This window comes from Crocodylus porosus, unplaced genomic scaffold (assembly GCF_001723895.1).
Source record: "Crocodylus porosus isolate Cpor-Errol unplaced genomic scaffold, CroPor_comp1, whole genome shotgun sequence".
NCBI classification, from domain to species: domain Eukaryota; kingdom Metazoa; phylum Chordata; order Crocodylia; family Crocodylidae; genus Crocodylus; species Crocodylus porosus.
In genome coordinates, this window is record NW_017728950.1 from 11,664,236 (window position 1) to 11,681,180 (window position 16,945).

General features: G+C 40.6%; 1 protein-coding gene across 1 annotated transcript; it reads right to left on the reverse strand.

The window, feature by feature from the left end:
* Window positions 1-1,044: 1,044 nt before the first annotated feature.
* Window positions 1,045-10,432, reverse strand: CTXN3 (cortexin 3). The gene is made up of 2 exons (XM_019555425.1): window positions 10,126-10,432; window positions 1,045-3,631 (listed from the first exon to the last, which is right to left on the reverse strand). The coding sequence occupies exons 1-2, from the start codon at window positions 10,154-10,156 to the stop codon at window positions 3,291-3,293; spliced, it is 372 nt and encodes a 123-aa protein (XP_019410970.1). The 5' UTR covers window positions 10,157-10,432; the 3' UTR covers window positions 1,045-3,290.
* Between the last annotated feature and the right edge of the window lie 6,513 nt (window positions 10,433-16,945).

Consider the following 16,945-nt stretch of genomic DNA (forward strand, 5'->3'; position numbering starts at 1 on the left):
CACAGCACAGCCTGCAATACTGGAGAAGCCTCCAGCCCAGGGTGCCTGAATGGCACAGTGCAGCAGGGCAGCTCACAGCTAGGGAGCTAAGGGTGATTCAGGGTACCCAATGCAGTGGTGGGGGAGTACACAAAGTGCAGCAGCAAGGTCGACTCAGGCACACAGTGCAGCTGCAAGGGGTATCTGGGCATGCAGCAGAGCAGGAGAACAGGTGGTAAGTGGCAGGGGCACCAGGGTGCACCATGCAGTGGGGGTGGGAAGCATGCAGCCCCAGGGCCCATGGCCCCCATTGATATGGCTCCTGCTAATGAGCCTGAGGGACATGCACCCCCTAACTGCTTAGAAGTTGGACAGCCCGGCTGTAACAGTTTGATCTTAGGATAAAGTCTACCTTACTAGCCTGGTTGACACTTGGCAAGTGGACTGACCAGGTAAGGCAGGGTGTCAAACTCATCTGGCCCCGCAGACTACATGAGTGACATGGGACTGTTCCCCAGGCCTGAAATCCGCCCCCACCCCACTCCCTTCTGCATACCCATCCAGAACCATACTTGGTGCCTGCCCCAAACCAGCTAGAATGGGCAATGCATGTGACTTCTGTCCAAGACCAGGCAGAGCAGGCACTGCATGCAGCAGTCCTTGACTGACCAGAGGAGGCATTGTGGGAGCTGGATCCAGCATATGGGGGGAGTCCAAGTTTGGCCCTGCATACAGTTTGTGTCCTGAAGCATTTGCTGCATGTGGCACATATCCCAGACCCTGTACACACGGCCAGTCCAGAATGTGTCACACGTGGCATGTTGGTCAACTTGAGGCCCAGGGCTAGCACAGGGGATGGATGATGTGGGTGTTGTGTGCAGGCCATGTCTTGGACACCTCTGAGATAAGGGATTCCCTTCTTGCTCCTTTCAAGAGCTTCTGGCTACTCTTGTTTGCTTCCCCACAACAGCTCCCTTTCACTTTATTCCTTGTCCTCAGGCAGGACAATTTCCAGCAGATAAGCCAGGACACATAGGATATGCATACAAATAATACATATAAAACTCTTATTCTCCACAGTAAGTGGAGTAAATATATGATTTTATGTGGAATATTAACATTTTAGTGCATTTCTTCTCCATATGTCTGTGATAGTCTCCAAGGAACAGTTGGATAAACTAGCACATTGGGCCTAGCCTATATAGCAGAGTCATGTAGAGCTGCTTTGACCCTCAGACTTTCCATTTCCACTTAATATTTCCACTTAACCAGTCAGCAATTCTGTATTCTTATGAACTTGTTCCCATTTTTTCCTACCTGGAATGAAATACTATTCTGCTCTTTCAATGGCCTGTTCTGTATAGAGGAAAAAATGATTTACCTAAAATGATGTGCTGCCAAAGTGTTTTCAGGAGATGATTGTTAAGCTTTGACAATATGGCTAAATCACCCTACTGGGATAACTTATCTCTGTGGTTCATTAAAGTGCACCAGAAGAACATCTTTCTCTCTTCAGAATGGATCAGGAGGCACCAAGTGTCAGATTTTTCCCAAACTCCAAGTCCCACTTGCAAGAATTCCCAGTGACCCAACTGGAACCCTATGCTATATTAGTGTTTGCCCAGGAATATTGCCTCCTTTTTGTTGCAGTGGGGAGAAAGCTCTTATTTATATGTTTATTGTTTAAAGGAAAAGAAATGAACAGATTGTTCACTCTCACACCCTTCCCTTTTCTAAATATACCTGGAATTTATTGCAGGCCAAAGGGAGGAATGATGTTGGAACCTCGTACTAAATACTGACAGCACATTGATAGGGGCTGGGCTGGCTCAGCAACACTGAGAATATTTTTCTATCTTGCAGTGGCACTGCTACCCAGATACCTAGGAAGCAAGCCAGAAGATTGTGTTTGCTTCTTTATCTGAGTGGGGTTTTTTTAATGCAGAAGAGCATGAAGGCTAGATCTTCAGCTGGCACAAGTCAGCATTTCTGCCAACTGAGGAACTGGTGTTGAATGTTCCCTGTGAGGACAGTGAACGAAACACAGCACAGAGGGATTGTAGCTATTGATAACCCCAAAGTTCTTACACTTGATGTAGCTTAATTTAAGGCACAGGCTGCTCACACCCACTGAAAGAGGCACCTCCTTCCCTCTTGCATAAAGAGATATTCAAACTGCACTAAACTAAAATGCTTTACAAGCTTCTCATGAGTTTACATCTGAGCAGACTGGCCTTTACACACTTAGCAGTTCCAGGCACATACAGTAGCACTCCTAATACAGTGGCTCTCTATGGCTAAGCAATACTTGTGATCATCCATTATCCATTTGAATTTTAAGCAACCACTCCAGTCCATTTTATGCAATCTCTTAAAACTCAATCTTTTGATCAATCATGTAAACAGGTTTTTAGCATACAGAAATGGCTTTTCTTTGACCATGAACAGAATAGTTAATTCACTTTCATTTGCTCTTTTCATCCTCAGATATGTCAGTTATCCAAATCAGCATGAAAAAACAGCGCACGACTGACGCACAATGGAAGGCAAAACGAATACGCAACATGAACAATTGACGAGCACCGAATCAGCTGAAATGTTTTAGTATAAATCATTTGGCTAATGCCAGAATGGAGGAATCACCAATCCATTTGCAGAACCTGGCTTTGATTTGCAAAGACAAAAAATGTGCCAAATTCATCAAAGAATTTATTCACAATTAACACTTCTGCCAACTCTAGTTTGCTAGTACTACATAAATTCAATACTGTTTTCATACCAAGTAAGAACTGGCATTTGATTTTCTCAGAGGACATGCAAGAGTTCCCTACTTCATACCCCAAAATATCTTAAAGCTTTAAAACTTACAGCAACTCCCTTACCTTTCTGCTGACTGGAAAAAGTGAAGTGGAAAAACAGCTTAGTAGGACTTGGAAAAATTATAATTAGTTTTCAAATACAAATCATAAAAGCACACTCTCACCTCCTCTGTATATCTACAGACTATTTTCTAGTAAAAGCTTCTTTCATAAAATAAAGCTTTCTCCAGCAAAACTAATCACAATATTATTTTACATTTTAAGATATGACTGAGACTATTTATTGTTACAATGCATTTTGAAGGAGAGTTTTGCCAAGGAAAACTTTAGATTTTTCTCCTTTTCTATTAGAAGGATTACAACTCCACCTCCAAATGTTTGACTTAATTTACTGTAAAAAGTACAATTTAATATTTTGTGCACTTGTGTGAGGCAGTTATAGCAACTGAGGAAACCTGGGGGTGGTGGTAATGCTTCTGAGTTTTCAGTCTCTTAAGCCAATGCATAATCAAACTGGCCTTTCTCAAGTCCATCAAGTCCATCAGCCCAGGTAGATGTCGGCATACTCCTGTATGGATCTAGGAGAATTCGGAAGCAACGGACAATGAGGATTCCTAAAAAAATAAATAGTAAAATCACAAAGACAAATGTGGTTTTCTGTTCCAGGGTCATACTAGAGTCTGGTGGAATATTCTCAGCTGGCAACAACGCAGAAGTGAATGGCTCTCCTTCCATTGTCCAGGGAAGCTGAAAGGAGTAATCCCACAATTTCCTTCTTTTCATCATCAATTTGTTGAGGTCATGGTAGAAATCACTTGAATGTACTTTTTCATCTACAGGGAAAGAGGGGGGCGGGGGGGAAATATCAGATGGAAGTAAATCCTAACAGTCATTTGGTAAACATAGGCATTAGTTTTATATGAGAGATATTAAGACTATTCTTGGATACCCAGAACAGTCCACTTGACAATATGACCGCTAAGTACTATTGGGCTTAAATGTGATTGCATCCACTGTATATCATGCAAACAGAAAGATATTTACATTGCCATAAGTAAGCTGCCACTTTCAAGGGTGACCTGATCAGTAGTGACCTATAAGCACACATGAATAAAAACAATTATCACATCGTGTTTATCTGAGAAAATAATTATATAGTTATATATAAACTGGTATTAAAAAGTACACGTATTTCAAATAAAACAAGAGAGACAAAGGGAATAGGTAATAAAGCAGGAAATAGAGCTTCACAATTTTTAATATCTGAACCAATTTATAACTGAGATGATACGGAGATGTAAAAGTTGTTAAGTTCAATTCCTTTGAAAGCATGTTCAGCTACAGCTGATGAAAAATTCAACAGACTGACTAATAAGGAGCACTGTAACCTTTGGAGCAACCAGATTAATAAAAGTGTCAGATCTCAGATGATACATGAAAAGGGAAATGGTAAGTAAGTCTTAATGATAAATAATCTTGTTATAAGAACACAGAAACTGAGGCACAGGATTGTAACATGGTACCAATGTTGCTACAGTGAAGGTCAAAGACAAAACTACTTCTATACTAAAGGGCCCTTTTAGTCACTGATACCCTGATTCAGGAAAGCTTGGGTCTCAGACTTCATTTATACTTCAGCATGTACACTCAGCTAATTGCATACTTAAGTTCTTTGTTGATTTGGAGCCTTTAAATGCCCTCCTAAAACTGCTTTAGAAAGACACATTTCATCATGCTGGCTCTCATTTCAGGCATGAAAATTTTGGGGTTAGATTGGGGGTTTAGGAGGTTAGATTTTAAAATGTAGGCGTTACCTAAATATGGTTAGGAAGAATGGGCAAGAACAGCGAAATGGAAAGTTTTCACTTACCAGGAAAATTTAAGATTTTTACTGTGCTACTTTTAAATATCAGGACCCACTTGTATCTATTGGTCAGTAAAGCACAAATGTGTTGAATTCTTTGAAGATTTCAAAATCATGTACAGAAACTGCGTGCTAAGGAATACTTTAATTCAAGATGTAAGCAGGGACAAAAATGGTGTGACAGAGATTTGTTGTGTAACCACTTTCATAGCCAGACATGGCATTAATTGAAAGAAGAAACTGAAGCTGAAGTTGACTTTAGTTGAAGGTATAAAGGAAGGTTTGGAATTCAGATCAGACCAGTACATATCATGCTATAAGTACTTGCACCATAAACCAAAAATATTTTATTGCAAAACCATGTTGAGACCACCCAGTGCACTTAGGAACTTTTACCCTCTTAAGCAGTGAGCTTTTTGAAGCAAGAAGTGAGTCCCAATAGCTAACCCAATGAGCCCTTGAGCTTGGGAGAACATTTGATTTTTTTTCACTAACACATGGGACTTTGAGTCTTGCTGTTGGCTGTCACTGCTTTGTAAATCATAAATGAGAACAAAAAAAGGTTGCTAAGTCACAGCAATGTGCAAACCTTTCTCAATGTACTAGGACACCAGTAGCGCCACTGGAGTTGTATACCAGACTCCTCAAGGTCACAGCTGCCCCCTTTGTAGGGTGCGACCCAGAAATGATAATGCGGAGGTGGGGGAAGAAGCTCCAAGCTCTTTTACCACCTCCCCTCCCTGTGTGGATCCTAATGAAAGGCTTTTGATAGTCCAGGGAGCCACAGAGCTGTTATGGTGTAGAATTGTGCACATATCTTTCTCTTGTGCACATCTTAGAGGGGTGATGAGTACTTAAGCTGTAAGTCTGGGGCACAGTCCTTCTTGCTATGAGCAAGCACAACTGGTGCAAATTAACTCTGCTGTGCAGAGGTGTAACTTCAAATGCTGGCACCTGCTAACAGTGTGGTGGAAGCACTTACCGCCTGGCTCAGACTGGTGGTGGTGGCAGCTGCAGAGGCTACTGCTGCCTTGGCACGAGTTTCCTCAGCATGGACTGTGGCATGCGCATAATCTCCCTGGGACTCTCATTCTGGCATTCACTCCGAATCTCCATCTGGGGCTGGTGCTTTATCATGTCTCTCCTCCCCCTTCCCACCCTTCCCCCACAAATTACGCTACTATCTCGGTGCACTAGCATGATATACTAATGGTATGCCCATTTTCAGGGCCTACAAAATAAAAGCGCAGAAACCAAATAGCTTGCCAAGGGGCCCACAGGAAAAATGTAACAATTGGGGATAGCAGCCAGAGCTCTAATTCTTTGTCTATTGCTTCAGCCATCAGATCCTTCTCCCACCTTTCCAGCACTTTATAAAATATTAAAGTTAATGGTGCAAAACTCAAATAATAGCACTTCGAATCACTGGAAATTACAGTTGAAATAGCAGCAGCAAGACAAACAAGAAAAAGCAAGACTGTACTGACTGAATGTTATTCTTGGCTGCTATTTTTAAAAACAAACAGGGCTGAAGCAGGGTTATCAGATGGATGGAGGATCCCAGAGGCTGGGGTTTACTTCTTTAAAGAAAAATAATCCTCTAGAACAGAGGTTTCTTTAGGCACAAGCTGCTGTCTGTATGTCTCTGAATTATGACTAATTGAACAAACAGATCGCCTCAATGCAGTGAGTACCCCTACTGTGTTTGGATGAAGATGTATTTGCTTCAGTTAGCTGCTGAAATGGGTTGCTCACAGATATGACTAATCCTTCATTTAGTAAGTACACTCTAGGATACCTTGCTGTCCACATCAAACTCTGTTGTTGTTATTTCTTCTTGCAAAGATACACATAGCTAATTTTATTGATCTTGATATTGCACCTTCAACATGTCTCTCTTAATATCAGGATCTCTGTATTTTTAAAACAACAGAACCCAAATTTATTTTGCTTTATGGCAGCCCAGAAGATTATTTTTCATTTAGTAGGGAAGTTTGTAGAATTAATGGCAGAAATTTCCATAGTGAATTTTTTTCATTTTTCTCTATTTTACCTTGTAGAAGTATGAAAACCAAATGAAGGATTGTGTCACTGCAACATAAAGGACTGATATATGAGTCGGGAAATACAGAATAATGATTACCACAGCAATCTTAACACTGTGGCCTTGCATATCTGCCTGATGTTCATTTTACCAAAATCTAACCAATCTACAAAGATTGCACAATCTGTATTCTCTGGTCATGTCTGCAAACCTCTGGAGTTCCACTGCCTATCTCTGGCTATAGAAATCACACGATCACAGCACAAGTTAAGACATGCTTAGCAGGCAGGTTCCCTATCAAACAAAGTATAAAAGGTGATTTATATTAAGTAGCTATGATATAGATACGCTCTTATCAAATACTACATTACTCCACTTTAGAAAATGAAACAAATTTTTGATTGGAATATGTAGGCAGAGTTAAATTTTGTTTGGTTCACCTTAAATCGTTTCCCTGCTTTTCAACATTTAATTTTTTTAATTGAAAATTTCCATTTCTAAATGGTATCTTTAGGATTTATGGCAACATAGTAGTATGCTTCTTAGTTTAAAGGCATTATAGTAAACTAATAGAAAGGAATTGTTCTTCTTTTAACTATGGTCCTTCAGTAATTGTTTATAATGAAGTTGAACTTTGCACAGTTGTGTTTAAACTACCTTCTTCTGTTACCTTACATGTAAATAAATAGCATTTGATGTTCCTGCCTGTATGTTGTATATTTTTTGTTATGAAAGCTTCTTATGATGTACAAGCACCAGCAGGACAAGTCAAGAAGACTGTGGGATTTGATGATTTTTGTGAAATCTGAATCTCACCTTTGCCACTGTATGCTCTTAGGTTTTGTTGTTATTGTTGCTGGTTTTTTTAATTCTGGGGGGTTAGTTGGGAGAGTGGTGCTATTCTTACACTGTATGTACTTCTAAGCTCTGCAACAAATGGAGTCAAATAATTGAAAAAGTGTAATTTTTAAAACAAAGTATCAAAATGTGGGCTTCATCCTCATCTGGCATATATTTCAAGGAGTTCCACTGGATCCTATGATGTTACATAAGTTAACAGCAGCCAGAGATCTGACCCCATGTATTTTAAGTATGCTGAAGAAAGCATCAGGCTTTTGGAAACATCCTAACAGGAAACTCAGACATATAACATCTGGACCTTTTTTTAAAAGAATAAATGTCTCACAAAATTCAAAGTAAGAATAAAGCTTTGTAGTATTCCAGCTTGCTTTTATGTGTTTAATAAATTACCTGTTTAATAATATTTAATAAGTTTACAGTTGTCCTATGCAGATTTTCTAAAACTAATAGATGACTCTTAAATGAGTTGAGTCAAAGAGAATTCCAATCAGCACAGAACACTTAAAACCAGATATTCATATGACTAAAATAATACTTTGACCTGTGAGTTAGACAAGCTTTGTAAAATTCACTATTGGTAAAATTGGCCACAATCCTATTGCCTTCATCATCCTGTTGCTCATTAACAACAGATAATTTCTCTTTTTAAAATATCACTTAACCAAAACGTGTAAATAATAAACACTTCAAGGCTAAGGTTATATAGATATAGTCTTATTTCACTTTAAAATTAAGAAAAAGAGCCATATATTGCCCTTGGTTTCACTCTGAATCTGAAAACTCAATAACTTCAGAATTTAACTCTGTGTTAAATTCTGTGCATCAAGTGCCTCACAGTACATACACTGCATGCGAGTCTCTGGCTTAATGGCAAAACTGGGTTGCCATTATTGAGTAGTTAACATAATGTTAGCTATATATATTATTTTCTTATCTCACCCACTCTAGTTTAATGCATAAGCTTTTCCAAGTGCAAGTATCTGTGCACTAAATAGAAAGTATTTCCATGTATCCCCAACTTTATTGTAATGTTAGCACTGTCAAAGCAACCTGCTATACATGCAAGTTCATTATAATAGCTGCTAGACTAACAAGTGTAATTAAACGTGCTAATTATGGTATGTAAAACTGCCTCACAGACAACATTACATCAGATATTCCATAATAGAAACCCAGTTGTGCCATTAAACCAGGATACTTTACAGTCTCTCTGACCACAGTTATTGGTTAGTAAATGTGAATCCAGTTATCCTATTCCAGATTTACCATGCTTTATACTGTCTTACTTATCAACTTAGGGTCAGGAAACTGCCAATGTTTTCCATGCAGACTCATAACAGCATATTCTCAGCTTTTACCAGTGGAGCTTCAGACTGCTAGTATGGCCAGAGAAAAAAAATTGCTTAGTATTGATTATTAAAACAACCAGACAGGGTTAACTAGATTTCAGAAGCAATAATATTAATAAAAAACTACAAAAGGAAATGCTTTTTTTTCTAGGCTGCTTCTCCTGTAATGTTGCACATGGTGATTCCATGAAATGTGTACTGTAGTGTTTTAGGGGTGTACTTGGTAGCCGTGTTGGTTTGAGACAAGAAGACATACAAAAAACTAGAACTCTTGGACAATTTTCCAAAAACAGACAATTTTCTTGCGATTTCTCAGTTGGTCTAATAAAAGGTATCATTTTTGGAACCAAGAGTTCTAGTTTTTTGTATGTCTTACTGTAATGTTTAACTCACACCATTATCATTTATCTTAGATGGAAACATTCAGGAGAATGCCTTAGTGTATATAGGTTGTGCGTGTACATGTGCGATGTATGAGGGGGGAGGGGATAAAGTTATTGTAAGAAATGGTAGTGTAAGAATTAATAATTGACTTTGTGGAAGGAACTGCTCACTGTATAGGATATTTGGATTTAAACAAAAAGAACAACATGACAAGGTCAGCTGGTGTATATCAGCACAACTTCATTTAACCTACACCGTCTGAGAATTCAGGCCATAGTTTGAAAGACACACACAAAACAGACGATTTTTCTTTCCTCTCCAAATCTGTGTCCCTCTGACAGAAGGTTTGCAAACATGAGCATCAGTCCTGTGAGACTTTTTCTCCCAGCACAAGTGCTAATGTATTAGCATAATCATATATTTACAGTAAAAGTTTTAAAGGCAACAACATGTTATTGAAATATTTGTCTAGAATGGGTTCCTCATGCACCAGTAAATAGTTACAAATCTGTCCAAAATTAGAAATCCTATACTCCAATAAGACAATGTGTAGCTTCTATTCCTCTTTGCATTTGTGAAAGGTTAACTTGGTTGCTAACCTTAATGTACTTAAAAAGAAAGCACACATCAGATTTTTTTTTAATTTTATGTTATTCTATTTTAGATTCATTTAATAACAGTAGGTTTGAAATACTGAGATCAGTACTTCAGACCTGAAGATACTGCATATAAACTATTATCCCGGCTTGTAGACCATTATTTTAAAGAAATAAATACATTTAAAAAATCAGACATTCACGGGTACAGTTTCTATCATACAAGTACCTTCATCTGGTCGAGAGCAAACTTGGCCCATTTCCCACTGCAGCAGTTACAGGTAGTTACAAGTATCTTTAGTTTCCATCCTTCTGTACCTTCCTTAGATTTCTAAACCTAAAGCAGCAAGGACTGCAGAGAAACTCAAGAAACACCCCAGGATCTCGCCCTGTCTTTTAAAGGCTTGGAATTTTGCATGAAAAACAAAGTTGAATACAAATCCTGTTTGCGTTAGAAGTAATTAGCTGACAGTACTGTCGTTTCTTTGTGGCAAGCTACAATTTCAGTTCTGCCTCAGCAACTCTTCAGTGGATTCTGCTTCACTGAATACAGCAGTAACCTAGCAGGCTGTCTGAAACCATCTTCGGGAGAACATTAACATTCCAAAGGAGTACCAAAAAAATCATCACAGGGCATTCCCACACCTTAACAAAATCAAAGCCATAAATCTGCCAGCGTTCCTCTCTTCTCCATTGATTCCTGTCAGTAATCTTCCTTTTTTTGATGCCAATTAGCACTCTTTTATCAGCAGAGCTGATTATTGATTATAGTTTAATTAAGGGACTTCAAAGGAACAATATGTGATAATAATTCCAAGGTATGCTTGCTAAGGAAAATAAACTGACCTCGCAATGGGACAACATGTATCCGAAAGAGGTATGGAGGTATTCACCAACACCTCTGCTGCCTGTTTTAAAGCAGATATCTGAGATTGCCTTTTACCTGGAAGCTCCATGTGTTTGACCATTGTTTGCAAACATAGCCATGGGTATTTTTATTTGAAGCAAAACACCTTCTCAAGCAAGATACATCTCATTTTCCTTTCCCAAAAGAAAAGTAATAGATTTCTAATCCTGTGTCAAGAAGGGGACATTAATTGAAAAACACTGTTTCACCAATTTATGCAAAAACAGGTTAGAGAGGCATTTGTGTCACTCCCCAGGCTAGGGAGCAGTGTGGAACCACTGTTCCACAAGAGGCTGTGCACGCAGTGCCCCCAGGACAAATAATTTTCTGTCTGCTTCCCAGCCTGTATTGACTACTATTTTGGGAGGTCCCTCTGCCCATAAGTAACTGCTATTATGGTCACTTTTCCAGCATAGGCTCTTCTGTTATCTTTTCCTAGAAATGTGGTCTTACAGTCTATCAGCCCAGGTGCCTCAGCCACTTCTCCCCAAAGTTCAGTATTGAATCTCAACCCAGCCTTTCCCGCAGCTTAAGCATATCCGTCCCTAGAGCTCCAACTTTATGGCACTCATAATTCAAAATTACATCTCCAACAAAACATGGTTGTCAAAACTTACAGATATGTTGATTTTGCAAACATTTCTAAATACAGTTACTCTTTACCTTAGATAGCACAAAAGAAGTACCTATGACTAAAAATAACAGCATCTTCAAGCATTTCCCTGTCCAGTATCCTTCTCCTTCAGTTCATGGTTTCTCCTCTGAATCCCTGCAGTCCGCCCCTCTCCTTCCTCCAGTCAGCATCTTTTGAACTTAGCTGGTTCCATCGTCAGAAACAGGCTCTTGGTAATGCCTTTCTCTTCCTTTCCCTTGCCCAAGCTCTCTGTCCGAGAGGTCCATTAAGACAGGCAAATTTTTTTGCTTTTTTGGGGGTGTCTTTTATTGAATCAGCTGTATAGTTGGGAGAGATGTTGGACAAGCTTTCAGGTACTAGGGGCACCTATACATGTGATGGATGTATCTCTGACGTGCTAATTAGCACACATTGGAGCAGACTCAAACAAGTCTTCTGTGAGTCTGTTGGACTGTAGTAATTAGTCTGCTCCAGCGGCCTCTGCATCATGTGTATTCAGTGTCCCTGCATTTCAAAATGGTGGGGGGTGGGGGGGCACTTTAAATAAAGCTTGTTGAATAAGCTTCAGTTAAAGTGCCCCTGCCATCATTTTGAAGCACAGTGCTGAATACACATGACACTGGCGGTGCTTTAATTAGAGGGATTCTCAGAGCTGCTCTAATTAAAGTGCTCCCCCATCCCAGAACACATGTATAGATGCCCAAAGAAGCATAGCACTTTGTGCCTGACATCCTTTCCCAAATATACAGTTAATCCAATAAAAGATATCACAGAAAAAACCTCTTGCCTCTTGTACATCTCCTTATTGTAACAGCTACAGCAACACTCCAATACTGCTATTTTACGTAAGCACCAACCACTACCACACATCTTGCATCCTATGATGTTTAACTCCCCAAGTTAGTACCTGATTTCTTTGCTCCTTTGCTTGGGTATTTTCTACTTTCCCAGCCTGAACCCCTTCAGATGAACTTGAATGGACTGGTTTCTTCAGGCACCAGCCATTCAATTGCTCCCTGGTGCAGACATGTGAATGAAAGCCATTGGGGTTTAATAGGCTTCTGTTTTTCCTAGTTTGGTAGGTCTGTAATACAGCCCCAACAATGAATGGTGGATTCTATATTCACTGAGGCATTTATCAATTTCAGATTAAGGAGCAGCTCTAAGTGGGACATAAGCAGATTCCCCTTATCATCACAGAATGTTAACACAATAACAGTGCAGGCCTCGCTGAAGTAGGGCTTAAGACAACTAGGGTGTCTCTACACAAGATTTTACTGTGGAGTTGCCTAATTAGCTCCACAGTAAATGTTTCCTATCTACACATGCAGTGTTATTAGGCCCCGGGAAACTAATAAACTCTGCAGCAGTGTAGTACTTATAAATAGAAGTATTATTCTACTGTAGAGTTATTAACTGTGCAGCAACTCATATGCAGATGCTGACCTTAGAGTAAATTGCTTCCAGTCAGCCCAGCCAGCAGAGGGTCACACTCCTGCCTGCTGTCTAGCCATATGGTTTGGCAACTGCAGGAGGCTTGTAGCCCAGCCAGCAACTTTGCTGCCCAATGCAGCCACTGTTGGCTGGGTCTGACCCCTTATGCCCCCTTCCAGCCCAGGGCTCCCCCTCAGGCCCTGGGCCACACTGCCACTGCCAGCTAGAGTGCAGGGCTGACTCCTGTGCCCCTTGCCAGCCTGGGGCTGGCACCCAGGCAGCTGCAGGTGAAGTCTGGAGCTCCCCCTGGCTGCTGCAGGTAGTTAGAGCAGGGCAGGAGCATCCCTGACCTAAACTGCTCCTGCCTGGCTCAATTTGCTGCTGTCCTGGGTGCACATGTAGACACTGCACCTGGGAGTAGTTTATTCAGTCACTTTAATTGCATATGTAAATGTGCTCCCATTGATCAGTGCATATACAAATCACACAGTGTCCCTGCTAACAGCATGAACCAAAGTATACCCCAATGAATATGAAATTAGGCTTATATGCCTTGCACAGAAGTGCTGGAAAAAAATGCTTGATAGTTTTACAGGTGCCTTCAAAGTCAACAGATAGAGAATGAATTGATGAGACCAGTACAGAAGACCAAAACAAGGTTCAGAGTGCCTTGGCAAACAGGTGTTTCTATCTGGTGGGGAGGGTGAGAAGTAGGATGTACATTGTATCACTAAAGATGTTTTAGTAATTGGTGGGAACTAGGATGTGTATGCTGCAAACTAAGGCTGCTTGTACATGCCACAGGGATTTACTTCAGTTTAATTCTCCCTAAATTGAAGTGGTGGGTTTTTAAAAACACCGCTTCAATTTAGGGATGTGGCAGGGGCAAAGAGATCACTGTGCCACGGAAACATGGCTGAAACGGTGAGACTGCCACGCTGCAAGACTCACTGGAGGTGCAGCCATGTCTCAAGCTGTAGCAGGCAGGGGCGAGCATGCCTGAAGGAAAAAATAAACTGCTGCTGGCATGCCGATGTGCTGGTGGGGATGGTGAGAAGAAGCCAAAAACCCCATGAGACTGTCCAAGAGGGGAACCAGAGTGGGTTCCCAGCAGCCAAAGGAAAGATGCAGTCAAGCTACAGGCCCCAGGAGAGGTGATTGGTGGCAGCCTCTGACAGAGGAGCAGGCACTACGAGCTGGCTTGGAGAAGTCATATGACTTACCTAAAAGAGGGATGCAGAGGTCCAGCTTTGGGGAGTGGAGCCGAGGTAGTGGTGGATCTACAGGACAAAAACAGAGAGATGACTGGTAAAAAACCATGAGTAAAGGACAGGAGGCAGTTGTTGCTCCTCTTGAATCCTTTTGGGGTATATTAGTTTATTTGGACTCAGCCTAAAAGAGCCAAGTATAGAATGGAACTTGGTGCAGGTGAATCAAGTCTAGAGTAGGACTGAACTAAACCTAAATGAAACTACTTCCATGCAACATCTGTGTGACAATGGGCTGGTGATAGATGGGGTGCAGGGGAGGCAGAGCCCCAGTGTTCTCATGCTAATAATTAGACCTAACAAGATACCACTGATCAAGGATCTAACATCATTCTCCAAAGATTGAAGTTCCATCAAAGACATGGCAGGTGGTCTTGATAACTGGTGCCAGTGGTCAAACTGTCAGTCCGTAATGCTGTGGTTAGCTCTGGGCGATTAGAAAAACATAAACAGGGAGCTCAAGACAGGGAGCTGGAGACAATTAGACATTTCAGAAGGGTGATCCCAAAATGTACATACCAAGCAGTGAGTTGCTTAGAAGTAGGTAATAGGAAATGCAGAGCATCCAACTCCTTTCCAGAGCTCCAGTGCCAGAGTCAGGACTCCAGGCAGGTAACTTTCCCCATTTGGGATCCAGACTCTGGCATCCTCTTCTGAAAGCCAGTATATTTACTGTCCAGAATAAGTGAGTTTTGTTCACTTCTTTCTTTCAGAGCTTCTGGAGAAAGAAATGTTATCTGTAGTATCTACCTCATCTTGGATGAGTGCTATAATTAGGGCATTATATTATAAATATTATAAAATCAGCTGTGCAGTGGTGCTATTTTGCGAAAGTTCCATTCCTGTTGGAATGTCGAGCATGCTTGGAGATTGCCCTTCATAGAATATGAATGCTGCTCTCCTTAGTTTCTAGATTGCAATGAGATTTAGATGGGAGTTCAGGACTGCTGCAGTTCTAGGCATGCAGAATTTCAAGTACCTATGACACTTCCTATCCAACAAGGAGGTATTCTAGTGAGTTTAGGCACCTGCTAAACTGAAGCTTCTTGAATATAAATTTTGGACTTAGGTGCCCCAAATCCACCAAAGTCCTGTTTTAGGTTCTTAAATCCATTTTGAATCTGGCTTCTGAGTGTTAGATGCCATAAATACCAACAAAGCTGTACTGTAGCTACCAAATTAGCAATGTCTCTAATAACTGTTCCATATTATTTACTATAGCCATATCCTTATGTCCCAACTCAAGTTTTAACAATACTTTACTCCAGGAAAGTCAGCTGGTGACTGCCACAGTACATACCCCAGCCTGCATTTCTGGAACAATGACATTGCAGGGTTGTACATGCAAAGATTATATATATCACAACCAGTAGGATCTCTCTGTAATAATGCCTAGGAAAATCTATTGAAATAGTTTTGTCAATGGTTCTCCAGAGGTAATTTCTGAACTATCCCTGTAATTAATTCTAATTATGGTACTGCACTGTAACTACATCTTTCAATACATGATTATTGATGTTGTGCAGTGATTTTTATTAATAGTCTGAATGGAGTTATGGGATTTTTAAATGGCTCTGGAACACTAAGGGCCTCTCTGTATGTGCAGGTAAAGAAGTGATCAGATCTGATGCATGATCCACATAATCACAACTTCTGCCATGCCGCATGTGCATAAGGAGCTGAAAGAGCTCCCAGCCACAGAGGCCCCTAGCCATGTGTTCAATTAATGGTGTGATAGGAACAGGCTACAAAATTACTACACATATTTTGTGGAATAACTTTGTAGCTTATTCCTCTTTTTATCATGGCATTAATTGATTGAACATGTGATCAGGTAACCACTTAAGATGTGATTAACTGGTTATTCTTGCCTTAAGTGTAATGTGTAGAAGGGGGCCTAAGTCTTTTCAGTGTTATCTGTGTCATTTAAGCTTCTGACTGATAGTTATCATGGATCTTCTGATAGCCAATAGTTATCATGAATCATAGCAATTTTAGATTCACACTTTACCCTACCTTGTTCCTCAGGACAGGCTATGCAACACTGACAACTCTGAAAACATACAATATTGAGAACATACAATAAAAGGGTATCTAGACAGATTTTTAATATATGGGAGCAGGATTGAGACTACTATACTCCTGGCACTGAGTGACTGTACCTTTGACACTAGGCAAGAGAATGAAAAACAAAAAAATAAACCATCTCAGCTATCATGGAATTGTACAGACTATTTTGTAAGTTAAAGGCTTTCTTGAAAAATACACTAATGGCTTCAGCTTGGACTTGAAAGTAGCCCAGTGCTCATTACCAGATATCATAGCAGAGTGCCCACTTGGCACATGGTTTTCAGCAGTGACCAACATAACAGAACAAGCCTTGTAGTGATGATTGCTTTGGGTATCCTAAAGCATGACTGAGACATAGACTTACAGGCTAGGGACAGACATTACACATAAACCAGTTTAAGTGATCAGAAACTGGTTTAAACATGTAACAGAACATAAGTTCAGTGTACGTAAACCAGTTTCAAAATGATGGAACTGGTTTAAGATAAGCACTGTTGAATGTAGTATCAGACTTAACTGATTTGGGGCAAATCAGGTTATGCAATGACTGTCCCAGAACACTTCCTATTTTCAGTTAATCCAGAGTCCCCCAAGATCCCAGATGCTTTGCAGCCCTGGGCTGGGCTGAGCTGGGCTGGGCTCTCTGCTCCAGAGAACAGGGCTGGCCCTGCCCATCTGCTCCATAGTCACAGCTCTGGCAGAGACTGCAGCCACAGCAAGGTCTTCCTAGCTTCCC

Coding starts and splice junctions, on each gene's coding strand:
- CTXN3 (XM_019555425.1), bottom strand. CDS start 10,156: ATGGGCCAAGTTTGCTCTCGACCAGATGAAG. Junction 3,632..10,125: donor TTGCTCTCGACCAGATGAAG/GTACTTGTATGA, acceptor CTTTCCCTGTAG/ATGAAAAAGTACATTCAAGT.